This window comes from Trachurus japonicus, chromosome 11 (genome assembly GCF_045865225.1).
Source record: "Trachurus japonicus isolate A0001 chromosome 11, Traja_1.0".
In the NCBI taxonomy this organism is placed as follows: domain Eukaryota; kingdom Metazoa; phylum Chordata; class Actinopteri; order Carangiformes; family Carangidae; genus Trachurus; species Trachurus japonicus.
The window spans coordinates 2358241-2385063 of record NC_140917.1 but is presented as its reverse complement, the minus strand read 5'-3'; the positions used below and the strand labels follow the sequence as shown (position 1 = coordinate 2385063).

At 39.9% G+C, this 26823-nt stretch overlaps 1 protein-coding gene across 19 annotated transcripts in view; it reads right to left on the bottom strand.

Moving 5' to 3' along the window:
• LOC146977887 (microtubule-actin cross-linking factor 1-like) overlaps nt 1-26823 on the bottom strand; it is a 356186-nt gene that overhangs the window by 6564 nt on the left and 322799 nt on the right. For 11 of the 19 annotated variants that reach the window (XM_085790655.1, XM_085790669.1, XM_085790650.1 and 8 more), the window contains 16 exons: nt 25733-25939; nt 24470-24589; nt 23294-23463; nt 21369-21528; nt 20177-20371; nt 18367-18639; nt 16970-17158; nt 16749-16860; nt 14309-14638; nt 13121-13275; nt 12180-12254; nt 10112-10129; nt 8147-8264; nt 6499-6561; nt 4517-4549; nt 477-694 (listed from right to left, as the gene is read on the bottom strand). In XM_085790655.1, the coding sequence (XP_085646781.1) occupies nt 477-694; nt 4517-4549; nt 6499-6561; nt 8147-8264; nt 10112-10129; nt 12180-12254; nt 13121-13275; nt 14309-14638; nt 16749-16860; nt 16970-17158; nt 18367-18639; nt 20177-20371; nt 21369-21528; nt 23294-23463; nt 24470-24589; nt 25733-25939 (2436 nt within the window). The remainder of the gene's footprint in view (nt 1-476; nt 695-4516; nt 4550-6498; nt 6562-8146; nt 8265-10111; nt 10130-12179; nt 12255-13120; nt 13276-14308; nt 14639-16748; nt 16861-16969; nt 17159-18366; nt 18640-20176; nt 20372-21368; nt 21529-23293; nt 23464-24469; nt 24590-25732; nt 25940-26823) is intronic. The other 8 variants (XM_085790661.1, XM_085790652.1, XM_085790654.1 and 5 more) reach the window with 5 other exon arrangements.

Below are 26823 nucleotides of genomic sequence, written 5' to 3'. Positions count from 1 at the left end.
GGTCCACAGGCGCCGCCAAACTCAACCAAAACTGAAAGTTCTTTAGTACTGCTTCAAAACATAATCTACTATTTTCATGAAGAGTGGGAAACAGTTTTGTTTTAATGTTACAAAACATGAGTAGCTCTCGGCCATTTTCATTTTGTAAAAGTAGCTCTCAGAGGAAAAAAGGTTGGAGACCCCTGTTCTAAATGAACCAAGATCAATGAACCAAGATCGTCCTTTAATCGCATCGGCAACCATGAATCGTGAAATGGAATCGAATCGTTTTTTTTAAATCGAATCGTTACACCCCTAACGGTAACCAGACAACAGTGATGACACATGAAAACATCACAAACAACATGAGCGTGAGGATCTCTGACACACAACAGAGGATGAATGTTATTGAGTGTGTGTGCAAAGATGGACGCTCAGGTGTGTGTATGTGTGTGTGTGTGTGTGAGATAAATGCTGGTTCTGGTTCTGGTTCTCACCCTGGACGATGCCGAGGCCGTGGGCGTGGCGGGGGCCGAGGGCGCGGAGGGCAGCGAGGCCCCGCTGTGGGAGGCGGAGGAGGAGGAGCGGGTGGGCGAGGCGTTCCGGGAGCCCGGCTTGGAGCGCCGTCCTCGGGAGCGGAACGCGGCGAGACCCTGCGACGCTCCCTCGGGAAGGATGAACTTCTCCCGCAGCTCCAGGTTGGTGCGGCCGCGCGCTGGGGGACAGGAAACAGGAGAGACAGGACACACAGGAGAACCAATGAGCTGCTGAGGAGGTGGTGGGAGTTGGGGGGGGAGGAGGGGGGAGGGAGGGTAGGAGGGCGAGGTGGAGGGCTTGTAGTTGCCCCTCCAGCAGGGGGCGGCAGAGGCAGCGAGCAGCGTGAGGGAGAGAGCCAGTGCTTCCTTTGGCTGCAGACATCAAGAGTCCGTGCATGTTTCATTTGAGAGTGCACGTTGAGTTGGACTATAGGGATGCACATGATTAACCGTTTAACCGTTAACCGATAACAACAGGGTTCCTACAGCTTAAGCCAAGTTAAATTTAAGACTTTTTAAGACTTTTTGAGACTTTTTTTTAAAGCCACTTGAAATGAAATTTAAGACCGACAAATGCAGAAAAAAGAAAAAAAAACACCACATCTATTACATAGGGTTATAGGGACAATTTTACCCACTTTCCTATGTGATCCAAGGTAAAGTGACTGCTACATGAACATTGGATTGTGTCTCTTTCCAGCTGTCCTTTCAAAATAAATGCATAAAAAGTCTGAAAAAAAAACAACCACTGACTCGGGAGCTGGTGGCGGTGAGAAATTTAGCGTTGACGGCCGCCACTAACTTCTCTATGTCGCAATGTTACCAATTATTTTGAGATTTGAGACTAATTACAACCATAAAATACCACTTACCATGTGTTAACATTTTTAAGACCTTTGAAAAATTAATTTAAGACATTTTAATGCCAATTAAGGCCTTGTTTTTAGCGATAAAATAAGCGATAATTTTTTTTTTTGCTGTGCGCCGCAAGCCTCTTAATCTTATCGGTTAACGGTTAATAATCGGTTAACGAGCGTCGGTTATCGGTCAGAAAAATTTTTCAAAATGTGCATCCCTAAGTGGGACACATGGTTTTTTTTTGGGGGGGGGGGGGGGGGGGTTGGGTCAGGAGGTTGGGGGGGTCGGGGAGGGGGGGGGTCGTAAGTGCACTTTGGTTGAGATCATTAGATACGCAACGAAAGTTAGACACAAGAAAAAAACTAGTGGAAACTTCCTCTTTCAAACGCTGAAGCTCATTTTCTTTACAGGAAACGTTCAGTTCAGTTCAGCGTTTTGGAAAAAAACACTCATTGTACACTCATTTACTTTGTCGCTGAGAGTCAGAATTAGCTTAGCTTAGCATCAGACTAAATCAAACTTCTCACCTAGACAACGCTGTTGGGAATCATATTATTGAGAAATAAAGTGGCTCTTATTAAAGTGTATTATGAGCCATGAGGTCTCATAAATAGGCTAATGATATGTATAAACCTTGGGTATCAATTATGACTGTAAGAAAAGGAAAATAACAAAACAGAAAAACCTACTTAGGTTTTTCTGTTTTGTTATTTTCCTTTTAAAAAAAACAAACATTTAAATGTAAGTATAGATTAAGGTTGTGATTTTATACTTTTATTAATGAAAAGAAAAATCCCTAAAATACCAAAAAATATTCAAAAGAAGTTCGATATTATTAATTCACAGAAGAGGAAGAAGCTGTTAAATCGATGCTCATATTTTGTAATTATTGGATGAATGAGGAGACACAGTCGACACTGAGGGAGTTAAATATTATAAAATACATGGATGGATGGAAAACAGCAGGCGGAAGCTAAGCTAAGCTAAGCTAAGCTAATTAGCATGTGGCTAGGCTAATTAGCTGAGGCAGCAAATAAGTGAGTTTCACAAAACGTTGAACTTTTTTTCTCTTGTTAGAAAAAAAAAAAAGCGACATAAACTTTCATTGCGTATTTGCTTTAAGAACCAGGTGAGGGTGGCGGGCAGCCGATGGCGGGGGAGGGGGGGCAGGGGCGGGGTCATGGGGGGGGCTAAAGCACAGCCTCTCTTCTCTCGTTTTTTTTTTAAATTTCCAACTTCACTTCATTTTCTCTTCTTGCTGCGATGGAGCATCTCAGCCCTGCGGTGTGTGTGTAGTAGTCTATACACACTGAGTGTATAAATACATGTGTGGGGAGGGGAGGGGTTGGGGGTGGGGGGGTTGGGGGGGTGGAGGTCATGCCTGGTTTATGGTTTTTCAGGAGAGACCCAGGGTTTCTCCGTCCTTCATAAAAGACACTGAGCAGCATTCTCCGACAGAAAGAAGTGCAGCAGCGCCAGCAGACGACAACAAGCCAGCCAGAGAGAGAGAGAGAGAGATGAAAGAGGAGAAAGAGAAGAAAGAAAGAGAGAGAGGAAGAGAGAGATAACTGAAAAATATAGAGAAGGAGAAGACGAGAGAGAAAGAGAAAGAACATAGAGAGGAAACAAGATGAAAAAGTGAAAGATGGAGTGTGAAAGTAAAGTAAAAAGAGGAGAGGAGAGGCTGCAGCTAGCCGTTAGCAGCGGTTTGCAACTTCCACTAGCAGCCTCACGGCCACCGTCGCCTAGCAACCCAACAGCAGCGCAAGTCAAAACGAAAAAAAATAAAATAAAAAAATAAAAAAACACGGGTGCACCCTGCAATTACGCCCCTCCCCCACTTAGAAACGCCAGCCAGCCATCCATCCAGCCAGGTGCACCCTGTAATTGTGTCTCCCACCAACCAACCAACACACACACACACACACACACACACACACACACACACACACACACACACAAACCAACACACACACACACACACCGCCCGACCGACCAACCACCACCCAGCCATCACATTTAAAGGAAGCAGCGTTATTAGAAACCCAGGCTGGCCACGCCCAGGTCTGTGTTTACTGAGAGGAGGAGGAAAAATAAATGATTAAAAAATAATAATAATAATTTTTTTTTGTCATTTGCTTTTCAACTTTAAAAGTTGTTTTAAAATAAAAGATAAAAAAAGACCGGGGGTTGACCAAATCCTGCTTTTTTTTCTCTTTTTTTGTGTCAGTGAGTGAGGGAAGCATGACGCAGACGTGTGGCGCAAAGACAAGACTGACATCAACGCCCCACGACCACAGTTAGAAACTGAACACACACACACACACACATATATAGTTATATATATATATATACATAGACACACGGAGGACAGCTGTGGTTAAAGGGATAGTCCAACATTTTGGCAAATTGGCCCATTGCCATAATCCCTATAGTCATAGCAGTAGGTTCGTTACCTTTAATTGTTGGTGCAAGCTATTTTTAGAACAGCGGAGCAGAGCCGTGAGCTGCTCAGAGCTACGCTACGGAGGCTCATTATGGGATTTCTTGGGTTTCCCTCATCAAACTCATCAAATACACAATCCAACAACTCCACAACGCTCTGGTGGACAAGTTGTGAGCTGCACATTCACCACGCTATGAGATAATAACACAACGTTACCACACAGAGTTGTTTTAGAGGGAAATGCAGAGACTGTTGATGAAAAACTGTCCCTGAAGGCAACGTGCATCAGCTGGTTTTGTATGAATTTCCCTCTAAAACAACTCTGTGTGGTAACGTTGTGTTATTATCTCATAGTGTGGTGAATGTGCAGGTCACAACTTGTCCACCAGAGCGTTGTGGAGTTGTTGGATTGTGTATTTGATGAGTTTGATGAGGGAAACCAAGAAATCCCTGCAGCTCACGGCTCTGCTCCGCCGTTCTAAAAACAGCTTGCACCGACAATTAAAGGTAACGAACCTACTGCTATGACTATAATAGGGATTATAATGGCAATGGGCCAATTTGCCAAAATGTTGAACTATCCCTTTAAAGATGGAGACTGACGGACGGACGGATGGACAGATGGATGAGGAGTGAGAGAGATGGAGGGATGAGATGGAGTGAGAGACAGACAGAGAGGAAGAGAGGGAGTAGATACCTCGGCAGCAGAAATAGCCAGGAGTGACTGTCACTGAGAGACACAAGAGACAATGTGAAATAACTGCATGCTCATGGTGGGATGAAGAAAGTCTCACACTCACACACACACACACACACACACACACACACACGCACACACACACAAACACACACGCACAAACACAGGCTGGTTAGTGGAGTCAAGACGGCAGAAAAAAATCCTCCTTAAACATCACTTGTAACCATCAACACACACACACACACAGCCGACTGCTGGGGGTCCGGACCTGTTGTCAGTGACCCCTGAAACGTGAACAAGGTCAGGAAAACGTCAGAGCAGCAAAGAGCGAGACAGCCGGAGAGGAAGAGGAGGAGGAGGAGCAGGAGGAAGAGCAGGAGGAGGAGGAGGAGGAGGAAGAGCAGGAGGAGGAAGAGGAAGAGCAGGACAGTGGAGGAGGGGGAACATCACGTTAGTCAGGTGATCACAGTCAGCAAGGCACAGCAACAAGGCCAAACCCACAGACCCAAACAAGAGAAGAGGAAGAAGAAGGAGAAAAGATGGAGGACATAAATGGAAGAGAAGAGCTGTGTTGTAAATCTCCCTCTATCACGGATGTAGTGCACTAACTACACTGCTCAAAAAAATAAAGGGAACACTTAAACAACACATCTTAGATCTCAATTAATGAAATATTGCAGTTTAAAATCGTTATTCAATATATAGTAGAGTGTGTTGAGAACAACATAACATAATCAAAATGATCATCCCAGGTTGATTTCACACGGGTGTGATATACTTGGAGTTACAATGTGTTGTTTAAGTGTTCCCTTTATTTTTTTGAGCAGTGTATATTGTGTGTTCGCCATTTTGTAGTGTTGTTCGAATTCTCCGCGATTAATTTCATCCACTATGTAGTACTAGTGGACGAGAAAACACCCACAATGCACCGCCAAATTGAATGAACAAGCGATGAACACTACTTTCTACTCCCGTATGTATCCCACAATGCAATGCGGTGGTGTTTTGCAAGCTAATTAGCATGTTAGCTAAGTTTTTCTTTAGGTTATTTAGCAGTAAACTCCTCAGACGTATTTGCCTTCGCTCCGTTTGCCCGGGAAGCAGGAGTTGGGCAGCAGCATCCCAACAATAACAGGCAGCATTAAATCAATCTAATGAAGAAACTGTGGTAGAATATTAAATACCAGCTAACGAGCTAAGCTAATAGCCACAGAGCCGTTAGCGGCTCACAGTTGGGACACACAACAGTAGTCGACCAAACCAAACTTCCTATATTTCAACAGTTTATTGTCCGAGAGACACAACCACGCAGAATCACATCCTCAAATGTTCCCACAAGTGTCGGTTTTCGGTTTTTCTTATTTTATTTTATGTGTCCTGTTTGTTTACATGATTCTCGGTGCGTCTGCTTCCGTCACAGCAGTAGGCTAACACCTGTAGCATCTGCTGATGCAACCACGTTCAGAAAATCACTGTGTAGTGTCCGAATTCTCCTCCCGTCGTTTCCTACATCGTGTATCTATCTATCTATCTATCTATCTATCTATCTATCTATCTATCTATCTATCTATCTATCTATCTATCTATCTATCTATCTATCTATCTATCTATCTATCTATCTATCTATCTATCTATCTATCTATGTATATATATGATGTAGTGCACTATATCATATACACGATGTAGGGGATAGGGAGTGAGTGAATGAGTGGATGATTTCGAACACAGCTAAGATGTCAAGGAAGAAGAGGAGGAGAAGAAGCAGAAGAGTTAGAGGAGATTTAAATGGATGAAAAGATACCGAGGAAGAACAGAAGATGAAGAAGAGAGGAAAAAGAAGAAGAGGAGGAAGAAGTCTGAGAGTCCAAGAATCAAACAAACAAACAAACAAACAAACCAACCAACCCAAACCAAAGGTGACGGGGAGAAGACGAGCAGTTAGGGAGAGAGTGAAAGCGAAGGAGATAGAGGAGAAGTCCAACCTATACGAGATGAGATGGAGCTACTGGAATCGGAGCGGAGGATCTTAAGTCCTGGATGTTGCACTGAGGAAAGAGAAGAAGGAAGAAGGAAAGAAGGAAGGAAAAAGGGAGGGAGGGGGGGAAGGAAGAAGAAGAAGGAGAAGAAGGAGAGAGGAGAACTGAGGATCATGCACCATGCAATACCACTGTTATATTCAAGAAAGAATGAATAAATAAACCAGAGAGAGAGAGAGAGAAGACAGAGGAGAAGAGAACCGGCCCAGACTAGTGAACACAGATAAAGACGATGATCGAGCTCCTTCAGGGTCGACAGCATGGACGACGCTTCTCTCTCTTTTCTTTTATTTCTTTGAGGGAGAGGGGGTGGATGGATGGATGGATGGATGGGAGGGGAGGGGAGGGGGGTTTGGGGAGGAGGAGGAGGTCTGGGAGGTTCAGGGTGAGAGGAGATGATGATGATGATGATGATGATGATAGAGAGAAATACCGCTGCCGCTCTGAGGAGCCGCTGCGACGACGTCAGTGGGAGGAAACACTGCAGAGAAACGTGAGACGGCTCCACAGTCACCTGCTGACAGGACAAGTCAATAATACACTGCTGCTGCTGCTGCTGCTGCTGCTGCTGCTGCTGCTGCTGCTGATCTCAGACCTGCCACTCACAGCTCAGTGCAGGAGCAAACATGTAGAAGTATGTGGAGTCATGTGACTGAGCCGGAGTCGGACCGACGTTATAAAAAACCCATTGAAAACAGAAACAACTCAACTCTTTGTTTGTGTCTGCAACAGCTGCAGCAGGAAAAAACACTTCTACCTCCTGGTTCTTGTTTTGTTTTATTACTTTATCAGAAAAAACAGATTGCATTTCAAAAAAAAAAAAATATATAGTATATTTATGTTATTATGTAGTTGTTTTTCGTTCAATATTTGCATATCAGTAGAAAAACTATGTGCAACTGTCAATGGGAAAAGCATGTGTGTATTATCTTGTTGTTGGTAAAACCTACATAAAAATTAAGTTAAACAAAGAAAAAGACAAATCATCCAAGGACACTGTGACCCAATGACCTAAACAACATCTGTAACATCTGTCCAAACAGTAAAAAATAACATTTTAACATTAGTAAACAATAATTTTGTACCTTTATACATTTGAATCTTACATTTCCCATCTTAAATACATCTATTCATTGTATCTATATTATGATGAATATGAAAAGTCTTTATTTATATAAATTAATTTCAGTTTTGATAGTCAATTATTTAAAATGTGTTCTTACATCTACAAGTTGTTTGTTGAACTGTAAAATAACCCTATACATACATATATATCTATGTATATCTATGTATATTTGATATCTATATTTATATGATATTTGCTGCTCAGTATAAATGTTAATTAAAACTTTTAATTCAAGTCAAAAAACTTTATGTTAAAAAATTCACCCTGATGCCGGTCCGACTCTGGACGCACGTGAATGAGAGACAGAGGACGACGGTGTGTGTGTGTGTATGTGTGTCTTTGTGTGTGTGTGAGCAGGAACCTCCAACATGGACGTACACACAGAGAGAAAGTGTGTGTGTGTGTGTGTGTGTGTGTGTGTGTGTGTGTGTGTGTGTGTGTGTGTGTGTGTGTGTGAACAGCTCTCACCTCTGCACGGGTCGTTTTTCACCAGGAACTCGTCCAGCGCCATCCACCCTCCTCCGACTCTCACCATCACTGTGCTGCGAAGGATCCGCACCAGACGCAGCTGCTGAGAGTCGCCGAACTGAGGAGGAGGAAGAGCAGGAAGAAGAGAAGAGGAGGAAGAGAAGAGGAGGAGAGAAGGGATTGGATGAAGCAGAGAGAAGACGAAGAGAAACTCAGTGAGTGAAACCAGAGTTGATATACCAGAGTTGATATATTCAGGGTCGACCTCTGAACCGTTTCTTCTACTTCATGCACCGACGGAGGAAACATGCACCGACAGACAGAGCCGATCAATTATCAATCATCAACCACCAGATCTAAAGGAAGAATCAGTCACAGGAGAGAAGCCTCGGCTGCTTCTCACACCCAAGAGTTATCACAAGATAAAAACTAAATAAAAAAATTACAGTCGAATCGTTCACACTAGGAGAAACCAGCACTCAGAAGAGGAAGGAGAGGAAGAAGGAGAAGAAGGAGAAGGAGTTCCTGGTCCATCTCAGCAGCAGTTTGAGTTTGATTCAGCTTCAGTCCAGAGAGCAGACTACACATCACCTCACCACTAATTACCCCCGCAGCCATGTCGCTGTCGCCGGCTCCACATTCTGCAATTTGTCGCTTTCAACACCAAACAAATCACAGCGAGTCACACGGAGAGAAAGAGGAGGAGGAGGAGGAAGAGGAAGAAGAGGAGGGTGAAGGCTGCTCACGCTGCTCAGACACCGAGGAGTTCTGCTGCTGCTTTTTCTTTGAATTGTTTAATATAATATCACATGACATCGTCTTTAGCTGATTTAAAATGCTGCAGCGACATCGATCTCTTTTTCCTAGAGGATTTGAACGCATCACTGCTGATCTAGCTGCTGCACTTCACTGATTGCTGATTTAAAGGGATAGTTCAACATTTTTAGCAAATTGGCCCATCGCCATAATCCCTATAGTCATAGCAGTAGGTTTGTTACCTTTAATTGTCGGTGCAAGCTATTTTTAGAACGGCGGAGCAGAGCCGTGAGCTGCTCAGAGCTACGCTACGGAGGCTCATTATGGGATTTCTTGGTTGGTTTCCCTAATCAAACTCATCAAATACACAATCCAACAACTCCACAACGCTCTGGTGGACAAGTTGTGACCTGCACATTCACCACGCTATGAGATAATAACACAACGTTACCACACAGAGTTGTTTTAGAGGGAAATTCAGAGACTGCTTGATGAAAAACTGTCCCTGAAGGCAACGTGCATCAGCGGTTTTACATGAATTTCCCTCTAAAACAACTCTGTGTGGTAACGTTGTGTTATTATCTCATAGCGTGGTGAATGTGCAGCTCACAACTTGTCCACCAGAGCGTTGTGGAGTTGTTGGATTGTATATTTGATGAGTTTGATGAGGGAAACCAAGAAATCCCATTAGCCTCCTATGACTATAGGGATTATGGCAATGGGCCAATTTGCCAAAATGTTGAACTATCCCTTTAAAGCTTTTGCTATCAACGCCCCCCCTCCAGACTCTGGAGCAGCCCACCTGTGGACCTCAGGTGAGCCGGCTCAGAGGCGTCTTTAACACACTAGGCGACCTATTTTATGTTGTTTTTTTATTTTGTCAGGCTTTTATTTTGAAATGTTTTCAGTTTTAAATACCTCATGACTTTTATTTTATTACTTTTCATTGGATGAGTCGCTATTTTCTCCTTGTTTTATGCATCTTAAATGATTTTATATGAACATCACATTGTAATTTGTTTAAAAAAAAGGTGCTATAGCAATACAGTTTATTATTATTATATTATAATATAATAGAGAAAAATGTGACTTTTCTGACAGAACTCCATCGGTGGAAGAGCGTGAAGCAGATTTCACACATCCACAGAACGCCACACGTCACACACATTACACGCATTACACACCACGCAGCAGCGAGAGGCACTTTACCTGGTTTCCGAGGAAGAACTAGAATAAATCCAGAAGACACGGAGCAGAGGAGGAGGAGGAGGAGGAGGAGGAGGAGGAGGAGGAGGAGGAGGAGAAAGAAACATGTGTTTATTGATCTATGCACAAGATCTGAAGTGTGTGTGTGTGTGTGTGTTTGTGTTTGTGTTACTGGAGCTGAGAATTAGTGTTGCAGCGAGAAAGAAACAGATGCAGCAGAGAGAAGTGTGTGTGTGTTATGATATGAAGAGTGAAAGAGAGTTGAGAGTGGAGGGAAGTGAAGTGAAGTGAAGCCAGACACACAAAACGTGAGTTTCGATGGATGAGCGTGTCCAGTGTCCTGCAGCAGCGAGACACAGGGCCGTTGTATAGGGGAGAAAGGTGATGATAACTCTAGGGGCCCAGCGCCCAGTGGGGCCCATAAAAAACCCCAGTAGTCTAATCTTTGTATGACTGATTTATTCTGCGTAAGACCCTGACTAATACTCATAGTACACTGTAAAAACTCAACATCTTTCCAAGAATATTTGTCTTATTTCTTGTCCAAATGTCTAATTTCTAGTCAAAACTAATCTCTTTCCACTTAACATAAGACTCATTACCTAAAAATTAACTTGTTTTTATATAATTTTCACTTAAATTCACAATAAATAGAAAAATCTGCCAGTGAAAGTAAGTTTTTTGTGCTTGTAATAAGGAAGAAAAACTTGCTCCACTATCAGATTTTTTCTACTTATTCCAAGTGAAAATCTGCTTGAAAGAAGTAAAAAGTGTCTAAAAACAAGCTGCTTTTAATATGATGTGTCTTATTTTAAGTAGAATGAGATTTGTTTTGACTAGAAATTACATTTTGACTAGAAATAAGACAAATATTCTTGGTAAGATACTTGAGTTTTTGCAGTGTAATGCTGCATTAGCATCAAAACAAAGAAGGCTAAATAAAAAATGATAATACATACGTAGTCTAAGAAAAAAAAAAAGGAAAAGTTAGGGGGAGGGGCCCACTTTAGTATTCTTTAAGGGGGCCCAGAATTCATAGCAACGGCCCTGGCGAGACACCGGGAGTCATTACCCAGTGGATAATGATGGTGAAGACACACACACACATATATATATACACACACACACACACACACACTGCAGCAGTGGTAGTGATGGCCGATCCAGTAGAAGCTGCTGTGAACCGTTAAAGAGTTTGTTGCCGCTGTAAAATGATGCACAGATACACAAGACTCACTGGGAGGAAGATAAAACTCTGTCACTGCTCTCTGGGGGCGGTTTTTAGTTTTAACAACTTTAGTTTAGTATTTTTATGCTTAAGTTTAAATGATGTCTCTCCATAAAGTGACTGAGGTTCATTTAAAACCTCCTCCTTCCATCAGTCTTTGTTTAGATTCACTTTAAATCCTTAAAAATATTCACAATTAGTTGGAATTATTGCAATTTTTCAGTCAAATTAACTAAAATCATGTTTATTCTAAAGGTTTTTACTGTTTTTGTTCATTTCTGGTGGAAAACAGAATCCAAACTCTAGTGTGTTGGAATAAAACTCTAAATTCCCACTGGCTTTGAACGCCACCTCCTCGTTTCCCAGCAGCCCCTCTGTTTATTTTTTGTGTATCTGTGGCGTCTCATTTACACGACTCTGTTAATGCTGTGATGACGATGACGATGATGAAGACGATGATGAAGATGACAGCTCATCATCATCCTGCAGTTATTAACATGTTATAAAAACAACGTTCACGTTAACAGACAGTGATAAATACACCATGAGGTCATGATGTGACACACACACACACACACACACACACACACACGTTAAGATGCTGTGAAGTGACGTTGAGATGTGACAGATGTTAATTAATGAACAGCCGGTTAGAATAAAATGAGTCAAACTTTTATTTTCTGAAAGTTCGTGTGATTAAACGTCTTAAAGTTCTGACTCAGATCTAAAAAATGAATTCATTATAATAAACATTAACATTAAATAACAGTTTATTTGTGATATTTATATATATTTATATATGTATATTTGGTATAAATGATATTAAACTGAACTCAAACTCACCCGGTATTTGTTTTCTCCGATCTGCTCCACCTGGAACCTCTTGGCACATTTACACTGAGCCACCTGGCGAGTCACCTGCACAACAACACACAACAACACACAACATGTCACATGGTCTCAGGAATATGTGTGTGTGTGTGTGTGTGTGTGAGCTCAGGTTACACACACTCTGCACTATAAGACTCACCTTAAATATCATTATAACTCAGTCAGTTTTTACTGTTATCGATACTTTCTGAGTCCAAATTATTGTTTATGGGAATGAAACTCTAAATTCCCACTGGCTTTGAACGCCACCACACAATCTATATTATATGATATTATTGATGTGATGTTATTTTCACATATTTTATTGTATAGAAGTATTTTTATCTACCCATATCTTTGTTTTTCCTGACTCTACTGTTGATATTCAGTCATTTTTACATTGGGAGCTCTGTGATAATTCTGATTTTGAGAGGCTTTTCACTTCACTGCGTTAGAAATTCACAAGTTCTTAGATAAAATGTATCTGAGTGCACTGAGAATAAAACTTTTCCTGACTCTGATGAAGCTCCTACAGCTCATTATTTAAAAAAATATACAGTATAATGAGGTAGAAAGAGGAGGAGAGCGACTGACTCTTGAGCCTCCGCCTGCTTGAGTATCATGTTCTGAAATCACAATAATATTTTATGAATCTCCCAGTAAACCCAGTAACAGTGAGGCTCACACAGTCTCTAAAAACACAAAGAGGATGGTGAACATCTGTAAACAAAGAGGAAGACGAGGCCTCACAGCTTCATCATCCATTTCATTTCTTTCCTTTAATAAAAAGTAAATAAATAGAATAAATATCGGATGAGTTATAAATAAAATGTAGCAAAGCTTAACGTATACTTAGTAAATAAGTTAGAATAATAAAGCTAGAGTGTGCGCGTGGGTTTTGTTTTGTTTTGTACCTCGTCCTCGATCTTGTCGGCGTCGGTGGTGGGTCTGTAGGCGTCCTTGTTGGGGTGAAGAGCAGCCACGAACTCGTAGTAGTCGATGTAACCGTCCCCGTCTCGGTCAAAGATGTCGGCCACCGCCGTCATCTCCAGCCTACTGGTGGGGAACTCTGCAGGGAAGAAGGAGAGGACGATGAGAATCCAGATTTAATGAAATTAAATAGATTAAACCAGTGGTGTAGTCTAATTTTTTGTAGTGGGTAAACTGCTTTTTAGGTGGTAAACTGTACATACTACTACCACGGACCCCCATTGGACAAAATTTTAAAGCCAACACCAGAAATACACAAACAATCAATGTACGTTTAAATTAGGCGTACATTTTTGAAAGATTATAGAGAAATTTCTGGAAAAAAGTGGTACAATTTCTCAAAAAAAAGTTGAAACATTTCTAGAAAAAAGTGGTAAAAATGTGCAATTTTTTTTTATTTTATTTTTTTTAGAAAAATCGGGTAAAATTTCTCAGAAAAAGTGGTAAAATTTCAAAAAAAAAAAAAAAAAGTTTTAAATTTTTTAGAAGAAACTGGTAACATTTCTCAAAGAAATTTTAGGAAAAGTGGTAAAATTTCAAAAAAAAAAAAAGTCAAAGAAGTCAAACAATAATAAAAAAAAGTGGTAAAAGTAAAAATAGTATATAGTAAAAAGTTTTTTTTTTAATTGAGAAGAAACTGGTAAAATTACTCTAATTACACTAAATTTTTTAAAAAAATTATAGAAAAATGTGGTAAAATTTCTCCAAAAAAAAGGGGCGGGCAAACAATAATACAAAAAGGGATAAAATCTCTTTAAATAAATAAATAGTAAAAATTGAGAAGAAACTGGTAAAATTTCTCCCAAAAATTCTAGGAAAAGTGGTAAAATTTCTAAAAGAAAAGGAAAAAAAATTAAAACAATAATTAAAAAAGTGAAAAAAAGTGAAAAAATTCTAGGAAAAAGTGGTAACATTTCCAGAAAAAGTTGTGGACCCCCTTGAACCCTGTCAACCCTCCCAGTTTAGACTATCTATTAACTAACTACCGTATCTATTAGTTAGATAGTTTTGTTGTAGTGGATTTACTGAAATATTTATGCCTTTTCAGTGGGTATACTGAGTATGTACATAGACTACTACACCACTGGATTAAAACTTGAACGTGGTCGTACTCGAAGCCAGGATGCCGTCGATGAACTCCTGGCGCGTGATCTTCCCGTCCTGGTCCTTGTCGATGCGGCGGAAGAAGTCCATGACGCGGGACTTCTTGTGGTTCATCCAGCGCATGTACTTCTTCCTCCACACGTCGAAGTCGAAGTTGGCGAACTCCTTCAGCTCCTCCAGCCGGTCCAGGGCGTCGTTCAGTTTGCGCTGGCGGTCGAGCGCCAGCAGCCAGACCTGCTGCCAGCGGGCGCACAGCTGGGTGAGGCGGGGGTTTCCTGCTGCTCCTCCAGAGACCGGCATGGCCGCCGTCTGCTGCTGCTGCTGCTGCTGCTGTCGACCTGCACGCACACACACACACACACACACACACACACACACACACACACACACACACACACACACACACAGTCACATTAGGGTTGTATATCTCCACCACTGAGGCCGATTCAATACGCATCTCGATACGCTGCCACCGATACGATACATTAACGATACACTGAAGCTCCCGTCGATACGATGCGATACGATTCACTCCTGTTCACGATACGATTCAAATGAGATTTGATAACGATATGACTTAATTACAAAGAGATCTGGTTCGATATGTTTGATACAGTTGTGATATGAGAGTTTCTTCCCACATCAGGTTTATTACCTCAATACCACTATTCTGCTTTACTGCCTGTATCAATTTGAGGGTATGTAGCCTATATTTGGTTAATTTTTACAGGGCAAACCAATAAATCATATTTGAAAGGTACAGTCTAGAGCAGTGGTTTTCAACTGGTGGGTCGGGACCCAAAAGTGGGTCTAGACCCGTTCTGGATGGGTCGCGGACAGCTGGTCAAAAAAGTAAATAATATTTAATGCACATCTGATGTTAGACATGTCTTTTATATTGAAAGGCACACGAGACACGTGAACACATGCAGTTGTAATGCTCCTCACTTTCTTATTATTTGCTCCATTTGCTCTGAACGCAAAGATATCAGTTTCTTATTAATGTGGCCTGAATGCAGTGAATCTTATTTTGTTTTGTGGGTCTTTATTTTGTGCAATTTGATATTTATTCACTTTAGTGAATATGCTCTGAATGCAGAGATGCATTAGAAGTCAAATATATCATTTTGTTGGTCTCCATTTTGTGCAGTTTGATATTTTTTTATTCACTTCCGTACATGCAGTTGTCATGGTAACTCCTCAGTTTCATTCATGTGCTCTGAAATGCACTTTGCTCAATAAAGAGCAAAATGAGTTTTTAAAGGCTTTAAAAAAAAAAATCTTGGTTTGAATTCTATGAAAGTGGGTCGCGACTTAATGACCATGGGACAATGTGGAGCCCAGAGTGAGACTAGTTGAGAACCCCTGGTCTAGAGGGAATAAATAGTAGGCTTATACAAAGGCCCTCCTCCTAGTTACAGCGGGTGACGGCCAAGTATTGACCCGTCGCTTCACTCAGACTGTTTACTTTTCTGACTACAGCTGCAGCTGTCAGAGCATGGGCAGGAGGCTGCGCACGGCTTCCAAGATGGTGCGTTCAGGTTGCCTCGGAAAATGAAACGATCGATTTAACCATGGAATTGACCGATGTAGACAGGCTAGAAGAGATGCATCGCAAATTCAACCATAAATTATGTCCGATGTAGCCTGAATCTACCGGTGCAGTCGCATCGCATATGTTTATATCGGACCAACGATATGAATCGGTGAATGTTCACATCCCTAATTTAGTCTACTTGCCAACAATGAGTACCCGGAAATGTTGAGTACCCCAAAGTTTTATGTTAGAAATATATAGTATGGGTCTCCAGTATTCAGAAACTGCCGGATGCTAACTTGTATATATTGGACAATTAGCATAATTGACATAATTAGCATAAATTGGCATAATTGCCTATGTGGGCAATATTTCAACAAAATTGACTTGGCTGATCTGGCCAATATTGGAGTGGTTTTAGGGGTTATTGATGATGCTGAATCCATTTCTGACATTTTCAAAATTCAAAATGGCTGTCTAAACCGGAAGTGGCCAGATTTTAACCGCCAGTGGGACGATTTTGATGGATTTCAAAATCTGGTCACTTCCGGTTTAGACAGCCATTTTGAATTTTGAAAATGTCAGAAAAAACCACTCCAATATTGCCCAGATCAGCCAAGTCAATTTTGTTGAAATATTGCCCATACTGTATAGGCAATTATGCTAATTTATGCTAATTATGTCTGTTACGCTAATTGCCCAATATATATAAGTTAGCATCCAGCAGTTTCTGAATACTGGGGACCCATACTATATATTTCTAACATAAAACTTTGGGGTACTCAACATTTCCGGGTTCACAATGGGGCCCTATGGGCTGGCAAGTAGACTAGTTCACATGCATCAGTGTCAGAGAGGAATCTGTACATCTGCAGTGGGATCATAATATTAGTAAACAGAAGAGGACGTACGAGCTCCTCTCCTCTCGGCCAGGCTGCTGGGAGGCTCCGCCGGCTTCCTCTTGTACGTCTTTGTCACTTTGTCCACGTCCGGCTGCTTCCTGGTCATCTCCTCCATAAACATCTGAGAACACACACACACACACACACACACGGTCACAGACGTAAACACACAACACACCTCGAGGTCGCAGGTCGTGTTGTTGTTGTTGGTGATGATGAGTCAAACCCACCTGGTGCTCGGTGATGAGGGACTTGAGCTGTGGGATGTCCTGAGGCAGCGGCTCGGTGTCTCTCTGGACCAGGGTGGTCTCGGCCCACTGTAACCACGACAACAGCTCCTCCAGCAGGTTGGCGTTGTTGAGCACCTCGGTCAGAGCCGTCTCCAGCCGCTGCTCGTGCTGCTTGGCCCACGTCAGCACCTGTAGAGAAGGAGAGGAGTTAACAAACACACACACACACTAGAGCTACAACAATTCATCGGACAAACTATTTTGATAATCTAATAATCGTTTTGAGTAGTTTTTAAGAAAAAAAAGGTCAAAATTCTCTGATTTCAGCTTCTTAAATGTGAATATTTCTGGTTTCTTTGTTCCTTTATGACAATAAACTGAGTCTCTCTTTGGTTTGTGGACAAAACAAGACATTTGAGGACGTCGTCTGGTGGTTTGTGAAACACTGGTTGATGATTTTCAACATTTTTTTTTTTACATTTTATTGACCAAACAACTAATTGATTAATTGTTTAAAGGGATAGTTCAACATTTTGGCAAATTGGCCCATTGCCATAATCCCTATAGTCACAGCAGTAGGTTCGTTTCCTTTAATTGTCGGTACAAGCTGTTTTTAGAACAGTGGAGCTACGCTATATGGAGGCTAATGGGATTTCTTTGGTTTCCCTCATCAAACTCATCAAATACACAATCCAACAACTCCACAACGCTCTGGTGGACAAGTTGTGAGCTGCACATTCACCACGCTATGAGATAATAACACAACGTTACCACACAGAGTTGTTTTAGAGGGAAATACAGAGACTGCTTGATGAAAAACTGTCCCTGAAGGCAACGTGCATCAGCAGTTTTTGCATGAATTTCCCTCTAAAACAACTCTGAGAGAACTTTTGAGAAAATTTTGCATTTTTTCTTTTACATTATTTTAAAATAAATTTTTTTTTTTACTTTTTTCGAGAAAGTTTTACCAGTTTTCTTCTAGAAATTGTAACTTTTAATTTTTTTTCTAGAATTTTTCAAAACAATTTTTTTTTGAGAAATTTTACATTTTTTTCAAAAAATTTTGTAATTTCCTTTGAGAAATATTTACCATTTTTTTGTAGAATTTTTTAAACTTAAAAAAAAAAAAAAATCTAGAAATTTTACCTGTTTTTTCTAGCCATTTTTAAAACTTTTTTGGGGGGAGAAATTTTACCACTTGCACCGACAATTAAAGGTAACGAACCTACTGCTATGACTATAGGGATTATAATGGCAATGGGCCAATTTGCCAAAGTGTTGAACTATCCCTTTAAATAATGGACAGATGAATCGATAATGAAAAGAATCGTTAGTTGCAGCCCTAAAACACACACACACACACACACACACACATACACACACAGACACACACTCACCTCCTCGAAGCGCGCCCTGATGATGGTGATCCAGTGTTTGATGGTGGTGATGGAGTCGGGGTGACAGAGCGTCAGGATTCCCTCTCCCATCCCGGCCGCCTTGTTGACGTCCGTCCTCTTCTCCTCCACCGTGCCCATGAAGTCTCGGTGCGTGTGCAGCAGCGCCTGCAGCGTCTCCGCCTCCTCGGGCAGGACGCCGCGGAAACGCAGCGTCTGCTCCGCCTCCGACAGCCACTCCAGGAGAACCTGGATCGCCGTGCGGAACTCCTCGGCCTGACGGACAGAGACAGACAGAGACAGACAGAGAGACAGAGAGACGGAGACGGGTCAAACCTGAGAAGGAGCTTCATCATCGGGTCGGCTCTCACCCGTTTGTTATATTTTATTTCAACTTTTTTTCCTCAACTTTCCTCAACCTAAACTTTTTATTTTTACCACTTTTTCTAGAATTTCTTTTCTTTTTCTTTTTTTAAAAACATTTAAATTTTTTAGATTTTTTTTAAAGAATTTTTTTTTTTACTTTTTTTGAGAAAATTTTGCATCCTTTACTTTATTTTTTCAAACATTTTTATTTTTTTTATTTTTTTAATGAATTTTTGTTACTTTATTTGAGAAAGAAGAAAGTTTTACCAGTTATTTCTATAAATTGCTAAATAACTTTTTTTTTTGAATAAAAAAAAATAAAATTGAGAAATCTTTACCATTTTTTTCTAGAAATTTTTTTACTTTTTTTTTATTTTACCTGTTTTTTCTAGATTTTTTTTTAAACTTTTTTGGGGGAGAGAAATTTTACCACTTTTCTCCAGAAATGTCTCTAAATTTTCCCCCCAAATTGACCCTACAGTAATTTGAATGTGAATTGATCTATTTAGTTATAGTTATTCAGCCTCTGAACAATTTTTGTGTATTTCTGGTGTTTGTTTCAAAATTTTATTTAGGGGTCCTTGATGTAAAAAAAAGTTTCAGAACCACTGGGCTTAGAGAACCAGTTAAATATGTCGCTCCAACAGTTGTCCAGTACTGGGCAGAACCAGAATAAATGTGAGAGTGAACCATCAATCCCACATGGGAGACACTGAGTCAAATACTCTATTAAGTCTAGTTTTTATGTACTTTATGCTCACAGAATAAGCCAGGGACTTTCATACATATGGTCTGGGAATGCAAACCTGTCATCGAATTTTGGCAGCAGGTTGCAGCTGCATTGTCTTCTTTAACAGCTCAAAATATATAACAGCAAACCCTCAAACGCTTATATTGAATAACTTATCCACAATTAATTTATCACAGTATCGAAAAAGAATATTACTTGCTGGCCTAACAGCAGCAAAAAAGATCATTGCAATGAGATGGAAACCACCGCACACGCTTAACATCTCTCATTGGTATTTGACTTTTCTTGATATTATTTATTTGGAAATATCTACAGCCCGAATCAATAATGCAAAGCAACAAAATATCTCATCTTGGCACATGGCAGCAGATCAAATCAAATCCAGACTTGCAAGATGTACTCAGAATGAACACCATTTATTGCAGCATTCCCTGTCCAGTTTGTATTCTTATTAATCCTGCCTGAATTTTCTTAATTACTACTGTTATTTTTATTGTTTTCCTTCTGTTATGATTTCTGTCCATTATATGGTTATGGTCCGAAGGGTGGGTGGGGGGTATATGTAAGTATGTGTTGTGATGCTTATTTGACATAACAGTTGATGTCCCTACTGCAAATGAAAAAGAAAATATAAATAAAAACATCTGATCACAAAAAAAAAAGTTTAGTTTTGGAGTAACGCCGTCTGTGTCTGACCTGTTTGAGCGCCTGCTGGAGGCGAGTCTGCTTGGTGACGGACAGAGCGCACACCGTGTCCCAGCGGTTGCTGAGCTCCTGCAGCTGAACTTTGACCCAGGCCGTGTCGTCGCGGCCCGTGTCCATCAGGTCCCGCGCCGAGCGCTTCAGCGCCTGGACGCTGCCCGTCCTCTTCCCCAGCTCCTTCTGGAACGCCTGCGGGTCAAAGAGGAGCAGCTGATTAAACACACTTCACCCACAAAGTCGACAATACAAACAGTAAATGTGGAGATTTACTACAACAGGATGTCGCTGTAAAACATTATACAAGATGCTGCTGAAAGAGAAAACAACTGTATTATACATGCAGACATATTGGAAAACGTGCTTGTTATGTCATGTGCATGTACAGTATGCAGTTACAAACAATAAAACTCTCTCCACAGACAAAATGATCAGAATTTAACTCTACTAATATATTTTACATGGGATTCTACCTGATATGTTAAATTTGTATAAATAGAAACTCTGGGAACAGGTTGTTGATCTGGTGTCTCATGTTTTAAATCCAGGTTAAAAACATTTCTCTTTTCACGTGCTTATAGCTGAGCTCTTTTAAGAACTTAAAACTTTATCTATTTTCTTTTATTTTACTTTTATTTGCTCTTGCTTTTAACTCTGTTTTTAGTGTTTTGTTTGTTTTTATTCTGTCTTATGCTTCTTTTTTTAATGTTTTGTCTTTATGTAAAGCACATTGAGTTGCCTTGGTATGAAATGCGCTATATAAATAAAGATGCCTTTCCTTGCCTTGCCTTGAAACTAGGATTTGTTGTGAATTTATCAAATATTATATTGGGTCTAAATACACCCCAGTGCAATAGATATATTATAAACCTAATTACCTAATTAGATACAATGCATCAAAGGGAAAACAACCTGGAAACAGTTCCTATGGAAACTGATGTCAGGATGCAGATTGTACATACGGCTCTATTCTTTCATCATTATTCTGTGTTTGCATTGTATGTTCCAGATGAGCTTTCAAAACTTGTTGTTTTTAATGGAAATGTCTTGATTGTTTCAATTTAAAATATAGTAAAAATAAAAAATAACTTGTGTGGATGCATTTAGAGAGAAAAAAAACAAAACCAAAGACACACACTTCTTCTCATCTTATCCAATGAGCTCCTCGGTTTCTGTTATTTAGACGCACCTTATGCGAGTCCATGAGGTTGGACACCAGGTCCAGGTCTCCGTGGACCGGCTGGTCTTCGGCGAGCTGCGGTTCGACCCGGTACAACCAGTCCACCAGGGCCTGCAGAGCCTCGGCAAACTGACCTGAGAACAGCAGCGCCTCCTCCAGCTTGTGTTGTCTGGATGGACAGAGAGGAGAGGAGAGAAGAGAAGATGAGAGTTTCTTAACCTCCTGAGACCCTGCGTCCTCATACGAGGACATTACATTTTTGGCTCTTAGCACCATGATACTCCATTTTTAAAAACTTTGACCTATTAGCCACATTTTGGGACACTGCCTGCACCAACTTATGGTGATATCACAAATTTCACCAATTTCTTTGGGGGAAAAAAATGGCGGGAATTTCAGCCGGAGCCTTCTATGGCAGTTGCCAGAAGATAAAAGACCAAGATAAGAATTAAATCCAAATTTTATGAATGAAACCAGTGTATTTATGTACAACAATGTCTCTGTCTTCATATGGCATTACAATTTGACACATTTTAGTAATAGTAGCAGACTAGGACATCAATAAATGTCACGTCCTCGTTTGAGGACGTTGGGACTATGTTATGTTATTAAAGTAACATGTTGTTGTCTTTTTTTTGTGATATCACCACAAGATGGCACAGGCAGTGTCCCTAAATGTGGCTAATAAGTCACTAGGTAAGATAAGTTTTTAAAAATGAGAGTATCATGGTGCAAAGAGGCAAAAAATAATGTCCTCGTATGAGGATGCAGGGTCTCAGGAGGATTCACATTTCTTAAAAACTACTCGTTATTACTTGACCGTTCCACTTCAGACTGATAGTACTTGACCTCAGGATGACACTCAGAAAAAATCAGGCCAATCTGATGTGGCATTTTAGAATAAGACCCCTTTGAACTTCCATATGTCACTGTATTCTATATACAGTAGGAGTCATTGTTTTTCGACCCGATGTCCTTGTATGAGGACACTGATTTTTGAGAGAACTACTTATTGTAGAAAGCTGAAATTTTGAATTTACACAAATTGGGCCCTTCTGGTCCCAAACAGCAAATACAGTTTTTTTATGTTGAGATAGTCCCAGTGTCCTCATATGAGGACATCATTTTTTGCAAAAACTACTTCCTGTACAAAGACAAACTTTAGGTATTGTACTTATTAGGTCCTACTTATCCCAGATAGCAAGGAGAAATAAAAAATGCACACCAGAACAAAGCTCGGGTCTCAGGAGGTTAATGATCACGTTTCATTTCATTTTGATTTATTCCATTCATGGTTTACATACTACACATGGTTGCACATATTTACATAATGTAGCTACACATAGTCACCATGAATGAAAAGGAGCAGGATGAAGAAACACTTATAGTACCTGCCCCTCTCTGTTGTTATAATTGCATTGGCTATCAACACCAATATATGCTATTTCAAAAAAATTAAAGATGATGAAACATAGCAGTGGATACAGCTCGTCTATCTATCTTTTCTTTTTTTCCCCCTTCTTTTTCTCTTTCTCCTTATTTGTAGGCGCTTATTTTTTCTTTTTTAAACATTTTCTTAAACTGAGATATACTTGTACAACTTTTCAGTCCCTTGCTTTGTGAATGCCATAGTTTTACACCTGCAACAGAAATACACATTTGTCTTGAGCTTAGCCTTGCAAATGTATGTTTAAAATCTGTTATCCTCTTCCTCAAGTTCTGTAAATGTTCTGGTAATGATCTGTTCTTTGCTTTATACATTATTTTTAAGGTCTGAAGATCCATTAGATATTAAATCGGCCACTTTCAATAAACCTGCAGAAATAAAAATTCTATTTGAGTGAATAACTCTTAGTGCTCTTTTCTGTAGCAGAAGCAGAGTTGAGTTTAGAGACAGTACAACACCTTAGAGCTGGGACAGAAGCGGTCCTTACCTCTCCACGCTCTTCCCACACACCGTGTCCCACTTGTCCCGGACTTCTCCCACCAGGTGATCCAGCTTCTGGGTGTCGGCCGGCAGCTGAGCTTTGTCCCTCATGGCCTTCCCTGACCGCACCGTGGTGTCGTACACCGGCTGCTTCGAGCCCAGCGCTTTCTGGAACTCCTGCACGTGGCACAGAGGAAATAAGAATACGGTAAGTAAACCGGGTTTATAGATGTGAGAGAAACTCCTGGAAAAAACATCTGTGAACATGCACAGAGAGAGAGAACAGTAGGGGTGGGGATCTTCACGTGTCTCATGATTCGATTCAAAACGATTCTCGATTGTTTTTTTGCGATTTTTTGTTGCTTTTTTAACACCAGACCATGTGAAAAAGTTGAATGATAATGTTGTCTACAGACTATTATATCAGGAGCCATATTTCCCCCGCAAAAATGCAGATAATAATAAGATAATAATAATAAGATAATTAATTAATTTTTTGTACCTTATCTCTATTGTCTCTATTTGTTACCAAATCACTTTGCCCTTTATCTCTTTATTTTTTTCTCATTTCTGTTCATTTTGCTCATATAACAATGATTATGTATGCACTTTATCTCTTTTTTTTTCTCTATGTTTATTTGTTACCCATTGAAATTTGTCTTGTTGTAATTTGTTATAGGGGTGGAACTTATGTACAAGCCAACTGGCTTCGTTCCCTCCTTGCACCGTTTAAATTTGTGTGCTAAATAAATAAACTCTAAACTCTAAACTCAGATCACAAGTTGCATATTTATTCAGCAGCAATATATTTGAACCATTTTAAAGTAAACTAGCTGATCTTTTACTCTCTCTTCAAAAGCCTGGACTGTAGGGATGTGAATCTTTGGGTGTCTCTATTCGATTCAATATCAATTCTCATACTGTATGCACATAGACATGTATCACCTGTAACAAAGGCGCTAATAACAAGCTCAAAGTTCAAAATGTGAAGATCTAACGTCACCTGACACCGATCAGCTGATCCAAAGCCTAGTTACAGACATTATATATAATAGAGCATTTAAATCTGATCAGTTAACGTTAGTAATCGGTTAACGAGCGCCTTGAATCGATCCAGAATCGTAGAGGATAAGAATCGTGATTTTTTTCCTCCCGCCCAGCCCTAGTGAACGGTCCACGGTACCTTGTGTTTGGTCAGTTGGACTTTGATCTTGTCCGGCTCGTTGGAGATCTCCAGCTCTGAGTCCAGTCTCTTCTCGGCCTCTTCCAGCCAGTCGGTCAGCTTCCTCCAGGCCTCGTGGAACTGAGCACAGAGCAGCACACACACGGGGTTACACAGAATAATAATATAATATAATAATAACCACTGGATCAATATGAAGCTGCATCATCATCATCAAATTCTGTATAAAGCACATCATAAATTACTTCCTGGCCATATACAAAAACATTTTAGTGATAGAGAAGGGGGATACGATGGAGTTTTAAACAACCAATTGTTCACACTACTCTGAAAAGCATGTGTGTGTCTGTCTGTGGGGTGAAGCTGTGGAACAAGTTCACTGATGAGATCAAAAAAAGTAAAAAAAACTGGTGCAATTTATATTTTTGAACATTTTGGAAAGATACAGTCTTGAAGGTGGGGAATGATTTAAATGTAGGTACTGTAGGAATGATTTGACAAATGTTAAATGTCTATTATTTTTTGCTTGGTATTTGCTTGAGTATGTACATGTAGGTGTGTGTATATGTGTGTAGATGGCATGTATGCACTGTCCTATTGTTACCTACCATGTTTTATGCTGTATTCTTTTAACTTTGTGCAAAAAATAAAAATTCTAATTCAAAAATTCAAAGGTTAGGGCATCTATGAGCTTGTAGCTTCAGCCCTGACCCTTTCGATCAGCCATGCAGCCCTGCTCTTAGAGGGATGTGTAACTGTTTTTTTTTTTGTGGTTTTATTCATTTATTTATTTTTGCTGATGGAAATAGACTCAAACTCAAACTCAAATGTCTCTCTCTACCTCTACTGTCTGATATTGTTTGTGCTAATGTCTTAGCTCTGTGTGCTACTTTACTTGCATGTGTTTCTAGCTGTACTTTCTTCTCTTGCTTTCTCTCGCTCTTCTTTCTCCCTGTCTGCATGTTATGTCTGCATGCCATGAGCTTTTGTCATGTTGTATGTCAGACTTCTTACCTGTTTTACTTGTTATTATGAGCTTTTACTAGGTAGATTGTTATGTAAGTTGTGTTTTGAAAGTACTTAATTGTTGCCCCCTTTTTTGGCTTTCAGGTTGCCTTTAACATCTGGCCTGGGACAACGGAGGAAAACTAGCCTTGTTGGCTAACTCTGGCCCACTTACAGTTTTTATTTTAACTCTGTTGATTAGTGGTGCACTGTCGCTATGAAATAAACTCAAACTCAAACTCAGATCTCTGTCTCTACCTGTTTGGCTCGTTTGCGGGCCTCGTCCAGGTGGCGGCCGCGGTCCAGCGACCTCTGCACCAGCTTGTCCCAGCGAGCCTGCACGCTGAGCAGCAGGTTCTTGATGAGCACCACGTCCTGCTTCAGGCTGGCGAAGCGCAGCTGAGAGCCGGCCTTCTCCAGAGCCAGGACCTGCTCCCGGTGGGTGTTCACCTCGTTCACAAACACCTGGACGGAGGCAGCAAAGTCTTAGATTCACATTCAGACTTTATGTTTCATAAAAGCAGCAAGTAACAAGCAACATTTTATTATTTAGATTTTTCTTTAAAGAATTTTTTTTAACTTTTTTTGAGAAAGTTTTACCATTTTTTTCCTCAAATTTATTTTTGTTTTTACTTTTTTCCCCAGAAATTTTACCATTTTTTTCTCAAGATTTTTTAAAAACTTTTTTTATTTATTCATTTTTTTAAACCTTTTTTTCCTAGAATTTTTTAAAACTTTTTTTGTGAAAGTTTTACAATTTTTTTCTAGAAATTAAAAAAAAAATGTAATTGTTTTTTTTTGTAGAATTTTTTAAAAACTTTTTTTTGAGAAATGTTTACCATTTTTTTCCTCAAATTTTTTAATTTTTTAAAAACTTTTTTTCCCAGAAATTTTACAATTTTTTTCCTCAAGATTTTTTAAAAACTTTTTTCATTTATTCATTTTTTTAGACCTTTTTTTCCTAGAATTTTTTTTTTACTTTTTTTGTGAAAGTTTTACCATTTTTTTCTAGAAATTAAAAAAAAAAAAGTAATTGTTTTTTATTTTTTTGTAGAATTTTTTAAAACTTTTTTTTGAGAAATGTTTACATTTTTTTCCTCAAATTTATTATTTATTCTTTTTTTTTAAACCTTTTTTCCTAGAATTTTTTTTTAACTTTTTTTTTTTTTTTCTAGAAATTTTACCTGTTTTTTCTAGACATTTTTAAACTTCATTTTTGGGAGAAATTTTACCACTTTTTTCCAGAAATACGTAGCTCTAAATTTCGTCCAAAAATTCAGGCCATTGACCATAATTTGAACGTAATTGATTAACGTTCTTCAGTCTCAGAACAATTTTTGTGCATTTCT